We start from the raw sequence: 16,488 nt of genomic DNA, 5'->3' as shown, positions 1-16,488 counted from the left end.
TAAACAAACAAACACAGATGAACCTTGAGAACATTATGACAAGGGAAATAGACCTGTCACAAAAAGATAAATACTGTATGATTCCATTTAATATTATGAATAATTAATAGAGATAGAAAGTAGAATAGTAGCTGTTTTGGGGCTGGAGGGAGGGGGAAATGAGGAATTATTGTTGAATGAGTATGGAGTTTTCAGTTTTGCAAGATGAAAGAGTTCTAGAGCTGGATTGTGGTGATGGTTGCACAACATTGTGAATGTATTTAATATTACTGAACTGCATATTTAAAAATGGCTAAAGATGATAAATTTTATGTAATGTATATTTTACCACAACTTTAAAACAACAAAAAATATCCCTTTAAAATACATATAAAACTGCAAACTGTAGTGAGTGCCATCACCACAGGGTGCTGTGAGAAATAAAAGCCAACAAGATTAAAGTAGAAAAAAATTATTTTGAAGTTATTGAAGTGATCCAGGTAGGTACTAGTGAAGGCCTAAAATGATGTTTTGGGAGGTGCCTGGGTGGCTCAGTCAGTTAAGTGTCCAACTTCAGTTCAGGTCATGGTCTCACATGGTCTCATGTGAGTTCGAGCCATCAGTGCAGAGCCCACTTTAGGTCCTCTGTCCCCTTCTCTCTCTGTCCCTCCCCTAGTCTTGCTCTCATGTGCGTGTGCTCTTTCTCTCTCTCTCTCAAAAATAAACATTAAGAAAAAAAGTTTTTAATGATGTTTTGGCCCCCATCAAGGATAACAAGCAAGCTAGATTTGCATTACAGAGTCAGCAGGACTTTAAAAAGCAAGGATTTAAGAAGAGTCAAAAACGACTTTTGAAGGGTGCCTGGGTGGCTCGTTTGGTTAAATGTCCAACTCTTGATTTTGGCTCAGGTCATAATCTTATGGTTGGGGAGATCAAGCCCTGCTTGGGGCTCCAAACTGACAGCATAGAGCCTGCTTGTGATTCTTTCTCTCCCTCTCTCTCTCTGCCCCTTCCCCCCAGCCCACTCTCAGTCTCTCTCTAAATAAATAAAGTTAAAAAAAATGATGAGATATTATTATGCCTGGTCACTGGGAATGTGAAGGTGCTACTAGAAGAGGAGAATAAGGGGGTTCTGAAAAGAGTTAAATTTTAATCTTGGACATTCTAAATGTAAATGTATCAGTGGAACATTTTAGAAATGTGAGGCCAATGATAGAAATCTGGGATGATAAATTTTAAGAAAGATAGAGTTGCATAGTGTCTTGTGCTGCATGGAAGTTGTGTACCAAAGAAAAAAACCATGCCTTTGGAACGAGACCTTTGAGTTTGTGATCTTTGAGAGAGAATGTAGCTGTCATTAGACATTATGGGGTGGGGGTTGACGCCAGATTGCAAAGAATTAAGCAAGTAGGTGCTGAGAAGAGGAGAATCTATATTACAGATACATGAAACAACCTCAGTGAAGGGGGTGTGGGGACATGCTGACCAAAGTAACTTTGGGGAGAAGTATAGTCTGTAAGACTAAAGGCGAAAGGAACTGCATGTAAGCACTGTACTCTAGTTGATAGATTTGATACTTAAGGTGGGTACAAGTTAACAATTCTGATACTGCTTTACTTGTGTCTGGAATTAAACAATTCCACTAGATAGATACATCCATGGTAAATGGATGGCAGATATTTAGAGCCAGGTTTCTCATTGCTGGAGTGGGAATATACATATAAGCAAAGAGAGGAGATTAGAATGATCCACGTGGTGATCAGAGACCTCAGTATGAACTCACGTTTACCTTAACATAAATACACATAAATATTTATAGATATGTGGACTTGTGTGTGTGTGTGTGTAGGCTTTGTCAGTTAAGAGAGTCTATAAGCAATGACATCCCAGTTTCAGGGAGTTCACCTAGTGCCCAGATCTTTGTTTCTAATACTATTCTCCATTAAAAGGAACTAGGGCTCCTAGGAGAAATGATTGGGACAGGAAATAAACAAGATAGACCTGGAGCATCTTATAGTACCAAAAAGTAAGGAAGTGCAAAAAAACCCAAAACAAAACCTACCTTTAATGGGGATGTGTCAGAGGGACATGGAACCCAACTGAAAGAGCTCTCAGTGGATTTGAAAAGCTAGAAGAATTTGTGCAAGAAAATGTTTTTTAAAAAGTAGTATTGGATTATAACCCAAAGTATAAAATAAATATCTGTGGGTCCATACTGATATAAATAAATGATTGAATAAAAGAGAAGAGTCAAATCTCTAATATGGAAGAACTTCATATAATTTATGTACCTAACTACACCCTCAAATAGGGAAAGCATAAATTTCCACTTCTTAGCTGTTGGTTGTGCATAAAGAGTTCCTTTTTCTTTTTTCTTTTTTTTTAAGTTTTTAAAATTTATTTTGAGAGAGCACATGGAAGTGGGGAAGGGACAGAGAGGGGGAGAGAGAATCTCAGGCAGCTCTGTGTCGTCAGTGCAGAGTCCGTTGTGGGACTTGATCTCACAAACCTCTCATGAAACTGTAAGATCATGACCTGAGCAGAGATCAGGAGTAGGACGCTTAACTGACTGAGCCACCCAGGCATCCTGATAGTGACTTCCTTCTAATGTGTACATTGTGAAAAGGGCAGGGGGAAATAAGAGAAACCCAACAAACCCTTCCTTTGCCAGGTGATTGAGATCAGTATCAGCAGTGATAAATCACTAGGATTATGTACCTTTGATGTGATAGAATGAAATGGCACTTTCTGTCCTTCCTTCCAAAATCCCACAACACCAGTTTAAACATCAAATAAACATCAGACAAATTCCAGTAGAGGGTCAAGCAACAAAATAATACTTAAAAAAATATATATATATATACAGTACTCTCAAAAACTGCTAAAGTCATCAAAACAGGGAAAGTCTGGAAAACTGCCACAGCCAAATGGAATCTAAGGAGACATGACAAGTAAATGTAAAGTTGTCTCCTGGATGAGAGCCTGGAACGGAAAAAAGGACATTAGGAAAAAACTAGGAGATCTGAATAAACTATGGACTTCAGTTAATAATTATCTATTGATTCATTATTTATAACAATATACCATACTAATATAATATAAAATGTTAATAACAAGGGAAACTGGGTGGGTGAGCGGTTGTCTTAGTCTGCTCAAGCTTCTCTAACAAAATAGCATAGATTGGGTCACTTAAACAGTAGGTGTTTATTTCTCACAGTTCTGGAAGCTGGAGAGTCCAAGATCAAACAGAGTGTCTGCCTTGATCATTTCCTTGATCAGCCATTTGTTTCCTGGCAAGCAGACAACTGCCTTCTTATTGTGTTCTCACGTGACAGAGAGAGGTTACTGTTCCTCTTATAAGAATACTAATCCTAAAAAAAAATAATAATAATCCTTTCATGGGGACCCCACCCTCATGACCTCATCTAAACCTAATTAACTCCCTAAAGTGCCACCTGCAAATACCATCACACGGGGGTTAGGGCTTCAGGATATGAATTTGGGGGGACACAAACATTCAGCCTGTAACATGGATGATGTGGTAACTATTATCTCTTCAGTTCTGTAAACTTAAAAAATGTTCCAAAAAATAGTCTACTTTAAGAAAGCAAAGGAATATAATTTGATAAAGGTTGTATGTACTTTTGTTTTTAAGAGAAATTTGAGCATACTAGTAACTGATAGGACAGATTTATTGGAGGAGGACTGGTTAAAGGTGCAAAACAAAGTGTGAACTGTCAATTGAGTAGATGGAAAGCAAATGTGCAAGTGGTAGAGGTAGCGATAGAAAGGAGGGGTGCATTTTCCTCCAAGTTAGAAAAGGATTAGGAGGTAGAAAACCAAAATGCAGAGCAATTTTATCATGGAGTAGGAGAGAAGTTGACAGTATCAGGTAAATCTTAGTAAGTTAAGTGTCAAGGTTTACGAGTTAGGGATGTAGATTTATTTAATGCACAGAGATAACTTTACCTTGTTGATTAGTGACCATTATGTAAATAAATACCTGTTTTATTTGTACACTTTACATCTTGTTTACATCAGAAGGATTTGTAAAACTCAGAAATAAATAATTGGTATGTTTTCAAATAAATTAAAGGAGGAAGGAAAGGAAAGCTTGAGTATACATTTCCTAATATCAATTTTAAATGGTTTAGGGTTCAAATCTTGGCAGATGTTACCTATCTAAATTAGTTAGGATACCCAGTTTACAAAATAAAACTTTTTGAAAATAAAGTACATAGAATAAATGAAAAAAAATTTAAATCTCTGTGAGGTCTTGGGCTTTGTACAAGTGGAAGGGATCACAGAACAGATCCTCTAGAGCCTGTCGGTAATCACTTGATTTAATGAAATGTTGCATCATAATGACTTGGATACAATTTTCTCAAATAGTAGTACTTAAATGTGTACACTCATATCATTTTGAGGAGATAGAGGATTGATAGTTAATAGTTTCTTCGTTTGTATTTTCTTAGTGACAAAGGAGAGTTGTAACTGTACGTGTGTGTTTGTGTGTGGTATGAAAAAGTCGTAGGAACTTTTCACATACACTTATGGTTTTATTAAAATATATCTTTTGGTAAAGAAGTATCTATTACAGACAGTACAGATTAATAAAAATTCTTAAATCAGATGACCACTGTTAACATTCTTTGGTTATGGTATCCTTTGAACTTTTATGTATATTTAGAAATACATATATATTTGAACACATATATAACTTGTATCCCTTCTAAGCTGAATTACTGAAAAACAGAACAATATCATTCTAGAGCTGAAAAGATTAAAAAAATTTTTTTAATGTTTATTTATTTTTGAGAGCGAGAGCGTGAGCAGGAGAGGAGGAGAGTAACACATTAGGTATATAATTGAAGTTCTCTAATTGTAATATAGATGGGGGCCTAGGCCTTCCTGCCACTTAGTTCTTCCCGTCGCCTGAAAACAAAACAAATATCTGGGTCCCTAAGCATCTCTAAGAGCTCTTACTAAAAATGATTTACCCCTTCTTCTAATATTCTACACTTGTTAAAGAAATATTGGTTTAATTCACTCTTTCATTTTCTAAGTCATTTTTTGTTTTCTGCAGTAAAAACTAGATTTTCATATGCCTTTCCAAAGGAATTCCCTTATAGGATGAACCATGTAAGTATATTATATAAAATAAAACTACTTGTCAAAGCTGTATATAAACTAGCTCCATTTTATGTTAGAATAAACTGAAACCTGTAAGTGGCAGTCTCGAATACTACAAGAATATAAACCTTAAATCTAAAATTAAAGCTAAATTACTTCTACCAAAAAAAAAAAAAGTATGTAATAGCAGTGGTTATCTACCCTGGATGCTCATTAAATTGCTTTGGGAACTTTTTCATAATGCTGATATCAGGGCCTCTCCAGAGACCAACTAAAACAGAATTTTCATGCTTGAGGCCTGAGGACTGGTATTTTCTAAAATCTCTCAGGTGATACTAGTGTGCATCTAGGGCTGGGAACTACTATAATGGAACAGTATGAAAACTATATTTGAAACTTTACATTAGTTTAGAAGATGAATTTCTATTAACGTTTTTAAGAGGCATGTCTTTTTTCTGCTTTGCAAGGGATTTCTTCATTCTATGTAAATTAGATTTTTTTGTTTCATTTTCAGTATTCTTTCCTTTTATTGATTTGTAATATATTAAGTAACACTTAAGTGGAGATAATTGCATTTTTGCATTTTGCATTTGTGAAGTGTATTGGAAAATCTTAAGTTTACACAGGATATTTTAAATTAAAAAAAAAAATAGATACCCTTATATGGAACTGGCTTTTCCTTATAAGGATATAATCATAATTCCATTCATTGTAGTATAGTAAAAACGTAATTTTTGTTGCATATGTTCATTTTCATATAAGCTGCTATGTGCTTGATTTAAAAAAAATTTTAGTAAAAATTTGTGGTATTACTATAATGTATATGAATTGTTAGACTAAGTAGACTGATTTGTTTCACATTGACATTTATAATCTTTTTATTTTTAAAACAGATATTAGAATGTGAATTCTATCTTTTAGAACTAATGGTAAGTATATTACTTCCTTGTGATTAATAGAATAAAACATGTTCAAATTTAGTGAAGTCAGAAATTATTTAAAGAAATGATTTGTAGGAAGGTGCATTTTAAAACCATCCAAGTGATACATGATGGTAAAATCATAGTACCTAGTAGCATCATCACCTATATCCTCTCAGAAGCCTGTAAAATAATTTGTATAGCCCACTTAGGATGGGAAAATTTTTCTGTTCTATAGTAACTATAATAAAAGGATTACAAGCAAACTAGTCAGGACATTAAGCCACTGTAAATTATTTGCACAATTTGTGTATGTGTGTGGTGTTATTTAAAGATAGATTATGTCTTTGGCAGAATTCTCCTCCAGTTGGGAATTATGGATTTATAGGCTAATAAGAGGTTTCAGTGTGTTGCAGATGTGACACTTTGAGTCTCTAAGGGAATGGATGCTGACTGACTGCCAACCGATTTACCAAGGTATATTCCAGAGAGAGTACTGCCTTCACTATTATAGTAGAGTTTAGGGCTGCCATACTGCTTGCTTAACAGAATAAGAGGGAAGCAAGCGTGAGTTAGAGAAATACATTTTGAAATACACAATTACAAATCAGTTGGGTAATGATAAGTTTTTGTGTTGTAATATATCTGTTTTTATACATACACATTTTTTAAACTGTTTCTAGGATTGTTGCTTGATAGTGTATCATCCTTATAGACCTTTGCTCCAGTATGTGCAGGACATGGGCCAAGAAGACATGTTGCTTCCCCTTGCATGGTAATTAGAACAGAAGTTATTCATAGTGTAATGTGTTATTAGCTAGGAAGGTTGACAACTGAATATGAACTTTAGTGTTTTTAAAGTAATTAAGCTGGTGTCCCAAGATATTGTATGTTGAACGAAATAATCTCCTTGTTGAATTTTAACTATATTGATATAAATGCTAAATTTGTAAGGATCTTTATTTGATTAATATTTCCATTAAAATTTGATTCTTATGAAAAACAGAGTACATAAAAATTAAGACATTATTTTTCAAATAGAATACTTCTGTTGGTATTCAACATACTTATTAGTTAATTATATAATTTCTGGTTTCCTCTTTGATTTTCTAATTTTTGAAAAATTGGAAAAATCCTTATATTGTAATTTATTGTAGGGTTTTAAGTTTTAGAATCTATTTAGCTGTAATTTTATTCATTAAAATATGCTTATGGTCATTTTCCTTGATATTTTCCACCTTTATATTTGTACTCCAGTACTATTAAAGATATAAGTATGTACAAAGATGGGAAATCTGGTCCTCTCTGGGGGGAGATGTGCAATCATATAAGATAGTTCTGATTTCAGTAATAATATGATTTACATTTCTATAGGAGGATAGTGAATGATACCTACAGAACGGATCTTTGCCTACTGTATCCTCCTTTCATGATAGCTTTAGGTATGTAAGCATGGTATACCTTTATTAGTTAAATTGTTACAAGCATATTTAGGTCATCTCAAAAGAAATTTCACGCTATTATAGTTTATGTTGTTACATTTCATGAAGTAATAGACTAATCCTTGCATGTGAACTTTCAATAATATGAAATGCAACTTTCATAAATCAGGATTATTGTCCCTCTCACCCCGCTCTTTTGGTAAGTTTTTTTTTTTTTTTTAATCATTTAAAATAATTTTGACCAGTGTCTGAATAGAACATTTTTGTTTAGGAAGAAAAGTTCAGAATTAAGCCTATTAATATTAACTTGTAACTTACATGGAATAACTGGGCCTTTTATTTCCTAAGCCCAACTAAGTCCTTAGAGGTTCAGTAAAGGAGCTCTGTAGTCAATGCTTTGCTGGAAGAATAAGTTAGCTACCATTTTATCTATCTGTGGAAGGCAGTGTAATGGGATAGAACACAATCTTTGGAGTTATATCGTCCTAAATTTAAACTTTGCTTACTTTACAATTGTGGGAAAAGTATTTAACCTGAGTTTGTTTTCTTAATTGCAAAATGTTGGGGATTCTAACTGCATACAGAATTGTTGCAAGAACTAAATGAACTATTAGTTGCAAGAACTAAATATCTTGTAGAGCACCTGTAATGCCTGCCATGTATTAAGCACTTACTAGTTTCTTTTTCCTATTGATTTCCATGATTCTGTCTTCTTGATTTTCCCCCTATTTTTTCACCACCTTACTTTCACAAGTTTCTCTTTTTTCAGTTATTCCTAAAATGTTAATATTTCTCAGCCTTCTTACATTGGGGGTGGCAAATAGGTTATTATATTTTTGTAGTCCTGGAGGTTCTCTGAAACCATTGCATTTGGAAGGATTCTGAAGTGGCATCTGGGTTCATTGGGAAGGAACACATGGGTAAGAAGCAAGGAATAGCAGGCCATGTCCTGCAGTTTTGCACCCCTGCTATCTTTGTTCTTCCTGAGTAGTCTCACTGGGCCCCATGGTTTCTACTATTTCTTACGGGTTGAAATGTTTCAACTCCTTATTTAACCAAGGCCTTGCTCCTGAGCAGTTCTTTATATCTATCTACCTTTTAGATAGCTCCATTTGGCGTCTCACTGGCACCTCAGACTCATGACCAGGACTGAACCTATCACTTTACCTAAGAAGATGTTCCTTTTAATGTCTTTGCTAGCTTGGTAAATAGCAGTAGTTAGTTACCTTAATTGGAAACCTGACCGTTAGACTCTTTCATCTCCCTCGATACTACATCTAGTTGGTAACCAATACCTGTTGTGCCTTCCTCTCAGTTGTCCTTTTGGTAATCTCATAGCCATCTTCTCACTTCTGTTCAGGTGACCACAGCAGTCTCCTTACTGGTTAATTGGCATCTAGTATCCCTGTTCTCAGAGAGCCAGTCTGTCTGCCACAGTTGAGATAGGCTGGTGGTTCTCAACCAGAGATAATTTTGCTCCCCAGGGGATGTATGGCAATGTTTGGAGATGGTTTTGGTTATTACAAAATAACCACTGGGGTGGATACCACTGGCATCTAGTGTGTAGAAGCCAGAGATGTTGCTAAGCATCCTACAATGTACAGGCAGTCTCAAGTATCCAGCCCACAGTGTCAGTAGCACCAAGGTTGAGAAACCCTGAGCTAGGAAGAGCTTTTTATTTTATTATTTTTATTATTTTTTAATGTTTTACTTATTTTTGAGAAAGAGTGTGCATGTGAGGGAGCATGAGTGGGGGAAGGGCAGAGAGAAAGGGAGACATAGAATCTGAAGCAGGCTCCAGGCTCTGAGCTGTCAGCACAGAGCCAGACATGGGACTTGGACTCGTGAACTGTGAGATCATGACCTAAGCCAAAGTCAGACACTTAACCAACTGAGCCACCCAGGCGCCCCAGGAAGAGCTTTTTAAAATCTTTCAGTTCTCCTCCCAGTTTCTGGATAAAATACATAGCTTCTTTTAACCTATACATACCATTCTCTGCTCCCACTCTCACCTTTTTTTTAAGACTTGGCTCAGATGTCTTTAGTGACACCCTCCCCATTCCCAAACTCCCTACATCACCTCAGTCCGGGTTTAGGATGTCTTCTCTGGTTCTGATTTACTCTGTGTATGCTCTGTTATGGCATTTTCCACTGTATTTCAGTTACCTGTTACTGTAATTTCAGTCCCTTGGCCTCTCAGTCTCTCCAGGACCTACACCCCACTTTACAGCTTTGACTTGGGGCAGCCACTATGTCAGTTCCCATTTGAGTCACTGATTGCCTAAATTGACATCTTTAGCAAAATCATATGGGTAACTAAACCAGGGAATATAACTCAAGAAGCTGGTGTCTCAGGGTAGCCAAGCTGCTGGTAGGAATTATATCAGGGAAAATTGTGATGTAGATTGTTGTGTTGGGCTCTTTTACTCTCTTTGTTAGGTTATATTGTATGTAATGTGTATATGTAGTTGACCCTTGAACAACATGGATTTGAATTGTATAGGTCTACTTATACACAGGTTTGGTTTTTTTTTTATAGAACTGTAAATCTATTTTCCTTATAATTGTCTTAACATTTTTTTTTCTAGCTTAGTTTATTTAAGAACAAAGTATATAATACATATACAAAATAAGTGTTAATCGACTATTTATCAGTAAGGCTTCCAGTCAATAGTAGGTTATTAGTAGTTAAGTTTTGCGGGAGTCAAAAGTTACATGCAATTTTTTTTTTTAAATATTTATTTATTTTTGGGAGAGTGCAAGCCACGGAGGGCTGGTGAGAAGGGGACAGAGGATCCTAAGTGGGTTCTTCACTGACAAGTTGACAGCAGCGAACCTCATATGGGGCTCAAACTCCCAAACCCATGAGATCATGACCTGCACCAAAGTCAGATGCTCAACCGACTGAGCCACCCAGGTGCCCCTTCATGCAGATTTTTTAACTGCAGAGGGGGTTAGTGCCCCTAAGCCCCATGTTGTTTGAAGGTCAACTGTAATTATATTGTATATGACGCATTACATTTTTTTCTAGGCTCTATTTGATTATAACACTGAGTTCTATACCTGGGTGCCTGGTGTTCACCTGACTTGATCCTATCTAATAACTTAAAACAGAGGCAGCACTGCTTTTAATTGAAATATTAAAACATAATTTATTGAAATATATCAGCATATTATTGTTGTTTTTGTTGTTTTTCTCTTTAACATGTCAAACTGACTTTGGGTGTATTTTTACCACTCACCACTGTTCAGGGATCATTTCCCTGCTCTAGTTTCTTCACTGGATTTTTTCCTAACATGCCCTGACTCACAAACAAGTATACCATGGCTGGCACACAGTAAGGAGCAGGAGATATCAAGAACCTTAATACAGTCTATTAATTTTTTCTGTTTGTGTTATATTAAATTGATGGGATGGTCACTGGTAACTATTAGATGAGTATATGTCATTTTTAAAAGGAATATTGGAAAATGCAGATGAATATTTTAAGTGAAAATCTTACCTTTAGCCCTAAGTCCCTACATTTCATGTTTGCAGTTAAACATGGGCCTTTCTCTCATTTTCTTTCCAGCTTGTCTACATGTAGCCTGTGTTGTACAGCAGAAAGATGCCAGACAGTGGTTTGCTGAACTTTCTGTGGATATGGAGAAGGTAGTCTTTAAAATTCCCTTAATTGAATATAAGCTTGAACATTTTAAAGTTAATGTGATATTTACTTAACATGAGTCTAAAATCGTATGCTGTCCACCAGGCTAAGATGATCTTTGGTAAAAATATTAAGAAACATGTTTGGTGAGAATTGATATTGACTGTTTAGGTTATATTTGTCTTTTGGGTTTACACTTAAACAGAATGGTAAACTTTTGGTTTTCTTAGTTGCAAAGCTACCCCTCATTTCTAGGATTATTGTAAAAGCTACCTGGAGACCGCTAAATACCACTGTAAACTTTCGTAACACAGCCTGCCTGCTGACAAAGTGGGTTTTGCCCTTTTTTTCTACCTTTTCTGCTGCAATGTTGATAGCATTAGATCAATCCAAGTGAGGTCTACTCAGATGAGAAAGAAAGGGCTAATTGGGAAATTGGATACGATGGATTTTGTAGCTGCCAGTTTTTGAGCACCTTAACTCATATGTAATTAACGGAGAAACAAAACGACGACTTTGGTGCACCACCTCCCACCGAATTGTTTGAAACAATTGGTGTTACAGGAATGTACTCTGTAGTGGCATACTCTATCATGATTTAGACTTCTATTCCAGTTTCCTCACTGTTTTGTTTTGGTTTAAGATATTAGCAGATAGAAGGAAACCAACTGCAGAGATGGATAAGGATGGACAAGGTATGCATATTAAAAGATGAGAGGGTTGAAGGAGAAGCCTACAGAGCAGTGTGGTAAAAATACTGCTTTCACATTTATCAGGATTATCTAATCTAACCCGAATACTTAAGGACAGAGATTCTGTCTTCACTGTTTCCTCAGGATGTGTGTTCTTTACATAGTACATGTTGCTTGATACTGCTACTGAGAACTTTTCAATATTTCCTTCTAGATTTTGGAAATAATCAGGGTTATTTTGAAACTGTATGAGCAGTGGAAGAATTTTGATGAGAGGAAAGAGATGGCAACTATTCTTAGTAAGATGCCGAAACCAAAACCTCCTCCAAACAGGTACTTTGTAGACTTTAATCATGAATTTCATTTCATTATGTATTTCATACACATTTTCATATTTTTCCATAGATTATGTTGTATTGTTTTCATGAAATTTCTTCCAAAACTTCATGATACATATAACTTTTTTTCAATCTGACTTGATAGATTGACAGTATCTCATTTAAAAAAATACATTAATCTGATCCTCTGTTAACTTCCGAATGCAATGGCAGGTCTCTTACAGGTATCCCTCAACATATTGCTATATACTGCACATAAATTTAAACAGAACTAGTTCATCTGAAATTCAGGAATAAAGAATTCTGTAGTATCCCATGTCATTTCAACTCTGCCTTTCCCCCTCACCCTCCACTATTGGCTATTACCCTGTTTCATAAATTTCCGTAGTGACCTGATATTGTAAAGATAAATAAAGAATTTTGGCTTTTGAGGGACTTGAAGAACTGTGGCACATAGTACCATAATTTTGCTAAATATGAATCACTTGTACTAAGGGTTTTTTGTTTTTTCTTTTTTTTAGGTTGGTGTTTTTTATGGGATCTATTCATTTAATTCAGTGGTTCTCAGCTCTCACATCAGATCATTTAGAGTAGGAAAAAAGGTGAAGGGAAATAAAGCAATGCTACCCATCTTAATCATTTATCAAGAAAAATAAGTTATAGAATGTATCAAGATAGATTTGTAGATCTGATAAATTAATGTTACCATTCGGAAAAAAATTAACTTACGCAAGGAGCTGTTTAAGGCATTCATTCAAACAGCTACCTTTGGATGCATTTTTTGCAGAAATTCCCTGAGTGATTCTCCACTAGTGGCAGGGCCTGAAGCTGCAAGATGATGATGGACAAGATAAGGCAATAATCCTATTGCCACAGTTACTGGTATTTTTCAGTTTTAGTTATTTTTAAGTATTCAGCATTTTCCAGGAAATTGCCATTTTTATTTTCTGACTCATAAATAAAAGTTTGCTGTATTTACATGTGATTTTATTACGCCTTTGGACAGTCATTTTTTCAGAAGAACACTTCTTGATTTTCATATTTGGTAGGAATAAGATTTTATATATAAGATTTAATTTTACAGGAAATTTGTTCAGAAAAAGCTCTATCTCTATGTTGAGTGATACCTGTAATGACAGTGAAATCCCATACCCTTATTTAAATGTTTTGAATGTATGTGGACGCTAACTTCCAGAATACTTGTAATGTGTGAGGGCACCAAGTTATGGAAGAATAAAAACATAAAACCAGATGTTAGTCTTCTGTATTTTAATTTTGCAATCTGTGTCAGACAATCAGGAGTGTCTTTGTTTTGTAGAGTTTTACCAAAGAGTAACTAACTTTAAAAATTAGTTGGCTTATCAGGGTGTTGAAAATGAGTCTTTTAATTGGTATAAAATCTCTTTCTTCCCCACTTGAACAGTGAAGGAGAGCAGGGTCCAAATGGAAGTCAGAACTCTAGCTACAGCCAATCTTAAAACATTCCGAAGAATACCGTAGTGGACCAGTTGGAAATAAACCATTGGACAGATTTCAGTTATGTCTTCAATGGAACACAAATGAAAATGAATAGCTTGTTTCTGTCAAGCATATTGGGAAGTGATTTTATTTTTGCAAAATAAGTTTTACCTTACCTGATTTGATTCTAGTACATAATTGATTGAAATCTCTTGATTATAAAAGTTTGGAAAGGTTCTAAGGGGACCTACAGACAGACATACATAGACATTTCAAAATTAATAACTTTCGATTAGTATAATTTTTCTTAATTTGGATAATAGAAATTATAGCTTTTTATTAAGCCAGGAAACATGAAGCATAATTTGTCTAAAATTCTCTTTGGTCATTGAAGGACCAAAAAAAAGACATAAAAAGTCAAATATATGAGGGTTTTTTTCCCTCCTTAAGTTAAACTTTAAAACTGTATTTAAGGAATCAAATCTTACAAAATCCTGGAAGATTTTGGTAACGATATTGATAATTTCAGGGAAATTAATCAAGTACCTATTGATTTAAAAGTGTATTTTATTCGTAGTTTTAGTATCTTGCCATGGAAGATACTAGCCCAGCCTAGCAGAAAAGTGCAATATGTATAGCATACTTTGACATTTTAAAAGTTATATTAATTCCATAACCATTTTGAAATGCTGGGCAAACTTAAAAAAAAAAAAAATCCTACATGACCTTATTTGCATTTGATTCACAGTTAATCAGGCATTTTGAAAGTTAATTGGATAAAACACCGTGATATGGTTGAAATTTGGCAACATTTTAATGTTAATTTTTACTCTACTGTGAAAAGTTTTTATATGACATACACTCCCTAGTTTATTTTTGTGTCTTAGTGTGGATTTACAAATTTACTACAGGTATCCTGAGCCAGGAACACAATCAGGTTTCAGGCCAGTTTGATACTGGCCATTCTTAATTCTCATGAGTGTAGGACTTGGACAAATTGTTATGTCAGTGGGACTGTGCTGTCTGTGGAACTTAATCATTTTCTTCAGATTTGAAGGAGAGTGATGAAATTTGAAGTCATAGGATATTGATGTACAATTTAAGGATTAAGTTTTTTTATAAATCAATTGTGAACAATGGATTATTAAATTAAGTGTTGACTTCCTAGTATGAAACTTCAAGAATAAAAGTAATGTTCTCCAGTTATATGACTAATGTCTTGAATTTATCATTTTGAATCTGCCTATGTTTTCCGAGTGTCCTTCTTCCTTTAGACAAGTTTTAAAGTCTTCTGTAGTTTGTCAAGTGGGTAATTCAAATGGCTCTTAGACTGTAGAGTTTTGCTTCCTTGTGGAGAGGATCAGATAAGTTGGGGTAAAGTGGTAAAGTGGTACTGTAAAGTCAGTACCAATGATAAATGTAGGTCTTACGGGCTTACGGGCAGAATAAGAAATAAGGAAAAATGCTCTCCTCAGGTCTGAAGGAATTAAGGTTGGGTTTGAGTTGGAAGAGCGTAGTGATTATATATCACAACCACTGACTTAACCTTAATTTTTTTTTAAGCCTACCTATATTCTTTTAAAATTTTTATTTTGAAAGTTAGTACATATGACTTGTTTTGTTTTCACCCTCTTATTATAGAAAATTTAAAGCAACATATACAAGAGTAAATAAAATTCTGTAATGAACCTCCATGTATTTATTACCCAGTTTCAATAATGACCAGTTCATGGCCAATTTCGTTTCACCTAAATTTGCGTCAACTTCCCACAACATGCATATTATTTTGAAGCAAATGCAAGATACCATATTTCCTCTATAATTATTTCAATGTGTATTCCTAAAGATAATGGCTCTTAGAAAAAAATTTTATACCTAGAGAATTAGTTAAAATAATATTGTACTACCAAATAGTCATTGTTCATATTTTCAGTTATAAATACCATGAAAAATAAATAATTCTGGTCAGGATCAGCACCAGACATTGCAACTGATTGATAAATCCTTTAAGTCTTTTAAAATTCATGGATTCCTCTTGTCTTATTTTTTAAATTCTCCTTTTTGGTTTGGTTATCTACTGAGAGTTTCCCACCATATGGATCTTACTAAATGTATCTTTGAAGTGCCATTTAACACGCTCCTTTTTCTGTATTTTCTATAAATTGGTAGTTGAATGTAAAGGCTTGATCAAGTTCAAAAAAATTTTTTTTTCGAGAGGGTAGACTACTGTTAAAGGTGTCTTCCACAGAGAGCATATCATGGCTGGTTGTTGCTTTCTGTGACTTATCACCTACTGATGATAAGTTGTTAAAAAAAGAGCTGTAGGCTGCACTGTCCAGTGTGACAGCCACTAGCTACATGTGGCTGTTGAACACTGAATATGTGGCTAGTCAGAACTGAGATGTGCTGTAAATGTAAAAATACATGTTAGATTCAATACATAATACAAAGGAATGTAAAATATCTAACATTTTAAATGACAGGACCAAATAAAACACGATTAAAATTAAATTCACCTCTTTTTAAAATGTAAGACAATTCAAAATCACATAATGGCTTTAATTCTGTTGGACTGTGCACTGTAAGACAAGGGAAATGTTAGACTCCTGACCCATTCTCCCTACTGCTTGAGCATTCCTGCCCCCCAGAGCAACTTTTAGTTATTTCTTTGCTGTTGTGTTAACTTCCACATTTACAAGTAACAAGCTTATAGCTTTTATTGAGCACTTAGGTGACAAGAATGTTCTTGGGTTTCTACATGATGAAGTCATTTCTCAGAACAATTATTGTAGAGATGAGAAATGTCACAGGTCAAGAGTGACAAGAGCTTGAATTAGGTTCTAATTATTTTATTTTTAATTTTAAAAATGTTTATTTAT

General features: G+C 34.8%; 1 protein-coding gene across 5 annotated transcripts in view; it reads left to right on the top strand.

Moving 5' to 3' along the window:
• CCNC (cyclin C) overlaps positions 1-14,376 on the top strand; it is a 28,519-nt gene extending 14,143 nt beyond the window's left edge. For 4 of the 5 annotated variants that reach the window (XM_049654053.1, XM_049654051.1, XM_049654052.1 and 1 more), the window contains exons 6-12: positions 5,066-5,121; positions 6,006-6,041; positions 6,716-6,807; positions 7,407-7,474; positions 11,047-11,126; positions 12,028-12,146; positions 13,575-14,376. In XM_049654053.1, the coding sequence (XP_049510010.1) occupies positions 5,066-5,121; positions 6,006-6,041; positions 6,716-6,807; positions 7,407-7,474; positions 11,047-11,126; positions 12,028-12,146; positions 13,575-13,629 (506 nt within the window). In that variant the 3' untranslated portion in view covers positions 13,630-14,376. Of the gene's footprint in view, positions 1-5,065; positions 5,122-6,005; positions 6,042-6,715; positions 6,808-7,406; positions 7,475-11,046; positions 11,127-12,027; positions 12,147-12,938 lie in introns of all 5 variants that reach the window. The other variant, XM_049654054.1, reaches the window with a different exon arrangement.
• Positions 14,377-16,488: the final 2,112 nt, after the last annotated feature.

This window comes from Panthera uncia (assembly GCF_023721935.1).
Source record: "Panthera uncia isolate 11264 chromosome B2 unlocalized genomic scaffold, Puncia_PCG_1.0 HiC_scaffold_24, whole genome shotgun sequence".
NCBI lineage: Eukaryota > Metazoa > Chordata > Mammalia > Carnivora > Felidae > Panthera > Panthera uncia.
The sequence above is the reverse complement of the archived record's forward strand: the minus strand, read 5'-3'. Positions and strand labels throughout refer to the sequence as shown.